The sequence below is a fragment of the Curcuma longa genome, chromosome 2, assembly GCF_044706935.1.
Source record: "Curcuma longa cultivar G26 ecotype Majalengka, Jawa Barat chromosome 2, ITB_CL_G26_1.1, whole genome shotgun sequence".
Lineage (NCBI taxonomy): Eukaryota > Viridiplantae > Streptophyta > Magnoliopsida > Zingiberales > Zingiberaceae > Curcuma > Curcuma longa.
In genome coordinates, this window is record NC_133862.1 from 13,331,622 (window position 1) to 13,340,797 (window position 9,176).

The 9,176-nt window shown below is 34.4% G+C and overlaps 1 protein-coding gene across 2 annotated transcripts; it reads right to left on the minus strand.

The window, feature by feature from the left end:
* Window positions 1–224: 224 nt before the first annotated feature.
* LOC141822147 (uncharacterized) lies at window positions 225–7,375 on the minus strand. Of its 2 annotated transcripts, none has more exons than XM_074709578.1 (3): window positions 7,268–7,375; window positions 2,875–3,040; window positions 225–753 (listed from the first exon to the last, which is right to left on the minus strand). In XM_074709578.1, the coding sequence occupies exons 1-3, from the start codon at window positions 7,338–7,340 to the stop codon at window positions 492–494; spliced, it is 501 nt and encodes a 166-aa protein (XP_074565679.1). In that variant the 5' UTR covers window positions 7,341–7,375; the 3' UTR covers window positions 225–491. The 2 variants fall into 2 exon arrangements, with proteins under 2 accessions (XP_074565679.1, XP_074565678.1); XM_074709577.1 differs by lacking the exon at window positions 7,268–7,375 and adding an exon at window positions 6,850–6,997.
* Between the last annotated feature and the right edge of the window lie 1,801 nt (window positions 7,376–9,176).

Genomic DNA, 9,176 nt, shown 5'->3' on the forward strand with positions numbered 1-9,176 from the left:
TAAAAAAAATTAACCAAATATTTATGTTAACCTACGTGGATACTCATGTTGAAATCAATGTCTCGTACAAAAAATAATAATAATAATTTACTATAATGCTTGTGAATAATTCGTCTATGTTCTTATTCAACTAATGAAAATCAATTTATAATAAGAGGCGAAGAATGCACGCTTTTCAGATGATGCTGGTTTAAACACCTTTTGCAATAGATAAAACCAGAATACATCCCAATCAATATAAAATGGTATTCGAGCAATCTATGCGATTGCTATTACTATTTTTATAGTCACGACTAAACGCATGAAGAGTTTTCATATCCTTTTCCAACATAAACAGAGCCTCATTGGATTCATAAACCTACAGTATGCATTTCTCTATGATGAACTCACCAGCAAGATCAACCATACCTAGTTCACATATTAGGTTTTGGTAATCAAAACGTCACCATACAAGGATGATATCATTTAAAGCAGAACCATGAAATAACAGTTCAGGCATTGCTGGGAATGACGTTGAAGAAATGGTAAACCTCCTCATCCTTATCGAAGACCCCAACCTCAGTCGAGCAAACTGAACAGCAGACGGGATGCAATATTTCAGCATTTGGGGTTCCTTCATCAGAGCCAGTAGAAATCATTCCGTGTTTGGACTTCCTCTGGTGTTTGGTTTTTGCTTGGGATAGTATCTTATCTGTTATGATCTTGCAATTAAAAACAAACATTGCCCTGTACTGAGTCACATACATCTCGTGTCTGTAATTCAGATAATCATGAGCTAGTTAAACGGGGCTAATGGGAATTTGAATGTTATGAAGAACAAAAAAAATTTGAGTAAATCATATGGAAAGCAATCCTGACAAATCATGCATCAAATGCAATTCATTAATAGGTTACTCACAAATTATTAGCACGATGGTTCAAAGGGACAAATCATGTAATTGTAAGTAATTGTCACTAACTGCTTCCAAAGTGATTATCTATGGCCTAAGGGCATATCGAGCAGTCATGACGGAGATTATTAGTACTAAAGGTTAGAAAAATTAAAGGCTTTGGTACAGTAACACAGCAGTTGCAACATTTCTGGAACATCAAAACCATTCATTTGAGCATCAACCTTGTGCAAATCAAAGGCTTGAAAGACTTGCTGGTTTCATGATAACTGGTTGTCTCAAGTCTTAATGATGTTCCTTGCGATTATGGTTTCACGAAGCAAGAATCTTATAATTCCAACTATGCAATAAGCCTTATTAAAACATAGTGGAGCAAATCTTATGATTCCAACCATGTATCTCAATTGTGCTCTTACTGTATTATAGTGATGATTAGACTCAATATATATATTGCACAGCTATAGTGATGATTAGACTCAGTGTACATATTGGAGCATCTATATTTACCTTTCTAATTTTTCTTCAACTTCTTGGGACACTACCCTACCAGTTTTACTGAAATTCAATCAGACAGTCAATGGTAGAAGTGTCGGGTTAGCTTGTTATGTGCACTAATTTTGTTGCTTTAAGACATCATTGTCACTAAAGTTGGCATTTTTGCATTACTTTGAAGATTCATTAATTTATTATTATTTATTACCAACATTTCCTCTTATATCTATGGAACTTGTACTTTATCTTTCTGCTATAGACCTTAAATTTTGTTGGATAATGCTTTGGTTATTTCCATTTTGATAAATCATTTTGTTTGCTATTATATTTGTATATCTGTGATACCCTTGTGCACCATGAATGTTGAGTTCGGATGTGCTACAAGCATTGTTTGATGGCTTGGTGGTACAATTCATTGACTAACACAAAGGGGCATGGCAATGGATGTCGCATTGTTCAAGTGAGATTTCCTAGCCTTAGGAAGAGGGCTCACTTAGCATGTGACAATTTTATAGGTATAAACGCTAGATTCAAGCTTGAATTTTTGTGGGTTTGATTTGATAATTTTTAAAGATTTGGGGTGTGTGTTTTTGTCAGATTGTTGTTATACCAACTTTATGCTAGTAATCATCTTAGCATAAATACCTTTCCTTATGTGACCTTGATTCACTCCTGTTATGTTATCAGGTGGTCAAAGCTGGGGATTATTCCTTTTCATGGAGGCCATAGCAGTAGCCAAGGAGTGGCAAGAGCAGTTATTGTCCATCGTAGCTAAAGGATTATTACTTGTATAATGTCTGTCAAGAGAAAGCATAAGTCTATTATTCATAAGGAGGTTGTTGGTGAGTCTAAGATCAAGGAAGAATCTTTCAAACCCTTCACATGTGTCAACAACAGTCACCCCAGAGTAATCTGCCTGGGGACGCTTCAAATTTATGAGATTGCTAGACAAATATGGTGAATTTCTATGATAGCCAAATTCCCAGAAAGGTCAAGAGTAGCTCAACTACGTAGAGGAGGTAATAAGGGTCACTGAGGAGTTAGAACCCTTTTCACCCACTACCTTACCGAAGATGCTCAAGTTTGATCCCTTTAGTGTTACATGTTACGTGGGCTGATCATGCTCAAGTATCAAGGAGATCCAGTTCAATGTGTTGACATTTTTAGTTGGATTGGATTTGTTGCTTGAGTTTTAACATGTGTGAATATCTTCCTCAAATCCTCGATAAAGAGAAACTTCGAAGATAAGGTACATTTTTTTTCTAGAACAAAGTCAATAAAGTATTACAGAGACTGCAACTTTATACGTCAGTCTACAAAACCAAAATCTCTCACTATGAATCTTTTTGCTCTTTAGTCACCATCTGCATATTTTGTTCAGTAACTTAATGCACTCCTGAATATTGGAAAGCATGTAGCATGGTAACAAAATTCAATGTCTAGAAGTAAGATAGGTTGCATTTACAATTTGTTATGGAAAAAGAAAGAGTACCTTTGGCAGTCTAAGCAAAGAGTTGTAAAACATGCAGGGCAGCTTAGTACAGCATCTGAGGTCTGACCTTTTCTTTTGTTATGCACCCATTGTTCATCTTTGTCATCAAGATTTGGATCATAAAACTCTGGCTCTATTGAGTAGTCTATCTCATCATCACTGGAAACTAAGCCACGAAAATATTTGTAAATTTAGCGACCAAGGGGTGGCTGATTGCTCTTGATAAACATAGGCATATCAAGTTTAATTTTCCAACAACGAAAAGAAGTAAATTCTAGAATTAATGGATAGAACAAAAAGACAATTGTAAACACAATATCAAAGTGTCTTCTAACATTTACAAGTTAATGAATCATTAACTAGAAGACAAGCTGATTCTACCAGAAAACCCAAGAACCAAAACCTGATCCAATGCTGCCCCACTTCTTGGATTGAAACGCAAGAAACTCTAGTTGATTAAGGCAACCCAGCCAGTCGAACCGAGTTGGCCCAGGTTAAAACTCATACATTTTGAATTATCGTTCAGATTTTTTTGCAATTTTGTATTTTTTTTGTATACATTATATATCGTGTGTATTTGCATATGATATCCTATATCATTACGTATTTGCCCTAAAACCTTATATCATTATGTATTTGCCCTAAAACCTTATATCATTATGTATTTGCATATGATATCCTCTTATATTTTTTTACATATATTATTTATCTTATATATTTAAATACTCTAAAATGGATATGTGCCCAACCTGCTAATCAGAAGTTAACCAATGTCCCTAAGTTCCATGGGCACATTGTCCAGTTCAATTTTGATAACTATGACATGCTAGGACATTGAAATCTCCAATTCATATCAATGGATAGGAATAGGATACTACATTCAACTAAAGTATCATATGTCATGGTTCACACCAGCAAAGCTATTGAACAGGCCATGGGTTAATGTCAAACCTACATATCATAGGAGAAACATAGTTAATTTAGTTACAAAAGCATGATAGGTTGAAGTGTTTGTTACATAAGACAATTCTTTGGAAATACAACAATAACCAAGTCTTTATCTCACTAAGTGGGATCGACTATATAGATCCTCCTACACCTTTGGGCTTGATCCCCTAACAATTCTTTGGGGATACAAAAGTATATATTCAGAAGACAGAAGAAAGAATACATAAAAAGATGAAGAGGAAGATGATCTCAACATGAAAAAATTTCTTTCATCTCAATATTTTGGACATGAGCACGATTGGTTCTTCTGAGTCATTGTCCAGTACCAATTTCATTTTAGTTGCTTACTTTAATTCCCCATAAGATGAGGTTTCTTAGTCAAGATCATCCTTGACTCCAAGATGCTTTTTTCCCCATTTTATAGCGTGTTCACTTTAATTTTAATAGGTCAAATATAATTTCTGATGTACTTATCCTTATTTTTCAGAACCATACAATAATCAAATTGCAAAGATTCTTTTACATTTTGATTCTCATATCTATGTGTGGTTTTATATCTAAATCATATCATGCACATACAGGACCAAACATATGCTAGGTATGTTCATAAAGTAATTTGAGAGCTTGTTAATTATATGGATCTTGGTCTTTGGTGAATGACATTCTTTATCAAAATGTATTTTTGATAACAAGACTATCAACTAGAATATGTAAGCATAGCTAAGAAGACTAACCTACAGCTAACAAACTTCCCCTTCGTTGTAGCCTAGTCACCTGCTAGTTGGTATAAAAGATTTCCTCACTGGTGGTTGCTTCTAAAAATACGGTAAATGTTGTCATCCATTTACACTACAAAAGAAAAAAAAATCATTTCTCAAATGAGAGTCTACTAGATAACAACTCGATCTTGCCTATCTTATTAATTATTTGTTTAGACTTTGACAGAAAGAAATTATTAAACTCAAAGCTAATTACATGCTTGGCAATGAAGCCAAACCTCTACCTCTGTAGCATTCTTTCTCACGCATCACTCACCGTTTTATGATCATCTTGTGATTATTGTATATAGATTACTGAACTCAATCATGGAATGAGCAAGAATGTTGAATCATTCAGTGCTCCAAGCTGTTTGCTACCTCCATTGAGAACTTGCCAGGAAGGGATTGAGTTTGGGGTTATGGAATCAAACCTACTTGTTGAGTTCCAAAAGCAGTTCATGAACTCACTCTTAGGTGGATCCAGGTGTCTGGGTGGAAAACATTCATCCTTGTTAAAAAAAAACTTATTTTGGCCAATTAGACTTGGTGAGTTGAAGAAACATTCTACCCAAGACATTGTTTGAAAACGCAAATACAATAAAATTAGGCTACCACAGTGGGACAGATTGCAATCTTGCAAAACTTTTCAATTAGTCTTACTGAAATTGGCTGTAATGATAGGTCAGATGGTATCTTTATCTTTCATAAGTTTGCTTCAGGTGAAAAACAGTTATGCTAACAATATTGCCTTACTGGGAATTATCATGAATTACAATAAGAGCTCCCTCTTTAAACAGTTGAATATACTAGCTCTTTAACGTTTTATTTTGTTTTCTGAATCCATCAGTCTTCAATCAAATTAGTAGTATTCTACATCACACACGAGACAAAGAACACGCATATTAGAAGACATAAAGATAACAAATCCACCTTCAGCGCAAAGTAGAAAATGCAAAAAAGAATTAGCCCCAGATCGCTGGAATTAATATTTCATCACGCTCTCAAGAACTACATTTTTGTGTAAAAAATGTCCCCTCTTTCCTAGAAGTTCATTATTGTGAAAATGCCTCCCAAAATTCCCCCTTTTTTGCAGATAAGCTAAAAGTTGACATCCAGTTATACTACAAAAAACATTGTAAGAAATTATTTCTCAAATAAAAAACTATTAAGTAAAAAAGCAAATAAACCTGTGTTCTTTACTATATTAAACTCTAAGCATAGAAAGTCTATGCTAGTTCTTTCATTAACTAATTGTATTCACTGTTATTATTATTAAAGCTAATGTTGCAATATTGTTTTAAACATTAGGAAATCGAAATGAAAAAAAAAGAGGAAATTTTAACAAAACAACTCTCGTAACTTGTCTTCAGAAGAACATTACAAATGGGTTTCATGGCAACTTGTGTATCGTGAGATACAAGGAAATAACACTGGCCTGCACTTCAATTTGATTAATATCACATGACTAAATGAGTGTAAAACAAGTAATAAAATTTTTGTGAGTGCTTGTATTCATGATGACCATCATAATCCAGTGCTTGTCCCAACTATTCAGAGTTGACAATATGGAGCTTATTTTCTTATCTCTCTCTTGAACTTCATGCATGATTATGTCTTCAATAATATTTAGATTTATTAAATTTTTAATTATGTTAACTACAAATTTACTATATCTCTCTATATCCCTTACACCTTCGACTCTAATTGGTTCGACTAAGGTAACTCTAGAATCTATTAAACATCCTTGATCATGTCCATAAAATCTTAACTTATTTTAACGCATTTTTATAATATATTGGATAGTAGTACTTTTAGTTTCTTAGTTATGTCACACATTCATCTTAGCATTAGCATCTTCTCTAACCTTTGATGTGTTTTGACAGTCCATTGCCCTCATCCGTGAAGTGAGATGGGCAGTATCACTTCATTTTAGCCTGAAGAGGCACAACAGGATTAAAGAAGATGCAGGAAACGTGTTCTATTTCAACCATGCACTCTTTATTTTGCTCTTTACATTTCATATACTTAGTTTTAGTCCTACTTAACTAAAAAGCTTTAAGTTTAAATTTCTCTCCACAACTCAAGTTACAAACTTGATCTATTTACACCTACATCAATTAGCACAATGCCATCCACAAAAAAGATGCACCAAAGATTATCTTAATTGAGATGGATAAGTTCATTTCGAGCATATTTTTATAAAAAGAACAAATGACAATTTGACTCAGATTACAATGATAATGGTCAATTTGGGCAAAGAAAAACGTACCATCAGAAGGCAATAACTCAGAGACATATATTAAAGAGTGGGGTTTTTTCTCTCTTAAGTTTCTTGTAGGGTAAAAATTTTCTGTCATGGTTACTGAAGTAGGAGGTTCAAGTTCAACCCATTACAGAAACGGAACATTTGATATTAAAGAGTTCCATTACGGCTAGCTTCCGCTTTCAACACCAAACTCGAATGATATCAGTAACTTCAACTTCTGTACACAATCTTCCTACACGAAGCAAAGCATACCGTAATGTTTCCAAGGTAACAAATTTCTCTTGCGAAATCATGGTACTCTGAAACAAGCAAATAGCAAGGCCCTAAAAAATCCTTGACGGTAATAATAAGGCGCGGAAGAACATGGATTTTCCGTATAAGTTAGAAGTTCCGGGAGACGTGCGAGAGAGAAAGCAAGTACCAAGCTCGCGTGGGTCGGTCGTCGACACATCCGGCTTGCTATCATTCTCCTTCGCGCCGCCGCCGCCTTCCATGACGAACGTCGGCTCGCCCCTTTTTGGGCTGCACATGAGGACATCTATATTTTTTTCTCTCTCTCTATTTTACTCATTTTTCACCCGCTATTTACTTATTTTTCAAAATACCCCAAAATTTTAACATTGTTAAAGAAAGGATGACGGGAAAAAAAGAGAGTTAGATTAAGCAGTAGTATAATAGCAAAATAATAAGGCAATATAAAAATAAAATCATAACAATGTTTTTTCTTCTACAAAAGTGGAATTCGTCACTTTAGCGGTCCTCACACGATCGGCCCCATGACCATTTGTGAGGAGGTAAATCGAGAAACTGTAGTTGATCACGAGCAGGGGTATTACCTGGCTTCGTCAGGATTTGAACCCTTGTCCTCTTCTGCAAGTCTGCTGCGTTGTAACCATAATAATGTTTTTTCAGTAAATGATGGCGTTGCTCTCATCCAAAAAGTCATCTCAAGGGTCATCAACATTAGAAGAATAACTCTGTAAAGAAAAGAGTGATTGTTGATCTAAGTGATAAGTGTTTGATATAGTGCCCGGGATTACGACGTGATGGTAAGAGGTGGGATACTCTTCGAGTTTGATGTAATGGAAAGAGATAAGGTGCATTCTGAAATAATTATGATTTAATTTTTATATAGGATATGCTTATGATGATTGAATAACTGTTGATGTTGGATCATCACATTAGGAGATATCATACTTTCTGAATTTATTTGGTGAGCGGAATATATAGAGTCAGACTATGCATACCTAAATTAGATCCGACTTTGATTTAGAATTGCCGATTCGACAGTTCTTAATAGGTCGACCATGAACTTTAACTATCCAAAATGATTATATATGTTCACAGTTTATAATCACTGGTTCATAGCTCGGTTCACAGTTTGCCATGATTTGTCACGGTTCAATATTATTATTGATGTGGCAGGAATCTATTACCTCCACGTGTCATGTGAGATAAAGTTATAAAGTTGGTTCATTTTTAAGATTAGGAAACTCTGAAACCATTTTATCCCGATGAATAAGGAAAATATTTCAGAAAATATGAATGATTGAAACGTGTATATTAGAACAGAATCTTGTATCTTGGAATATTTCCTAAACGGACGCTAATATTTAGGAGATCAACTCTATAAAAGGTTGTCCATGCCTATGGGCACAGGGGTTCATACATCAACCCTAATTTTTTTCAATTCATTAAACTCCTTCCTCACATAAAACTATAACTTGAGCATCAGAGTAGCTTGCCGGGGTCCATCCTCGGTGTCATTCTAACTATCTTTTTGAATACTTTTTAAGTCTCTTCATTTCTTCGAGCAACTATCTTCAAGAAACGTGCGCATCAGTAGTTCGTTGGCCGGTGACTTGATCATCCATAGTATTTTGGTCGGAACAATTATATTAAAAAATTTTTAAATTATAAATTTATAAAAATAAAAAAGGGTTTATACTTATTTAAGTTGTCTACATATCCTCTTAGGATATAGTGTTTCTCTTTTTTTTTTTTTTTTGGTCCTTTTACCTTAAGAAGTAATACTATTACTTACTTTCATTTTTCGTTCCTGTAGTATTCATTCATTTGATATCAAATTCTTCAACTTTGTTATCTGAAAATTACATTCCTTCAATTATTTTCTCGGCTCTAGTCCAATTGTCAAATAATGCTTGAGCTTCCAACGAGTCGAGAGACAAAATCAATCGTCGTTCATCCAATATGTTATTGTTAGCACTAAATGTCTATATGACAACAACTATTGACACTAGACAAGTTAAAATTTCTTTGACGTTCATGGACAGGATGGGAAAGCTTTGAGCATTCTGTGTCAACTCTTT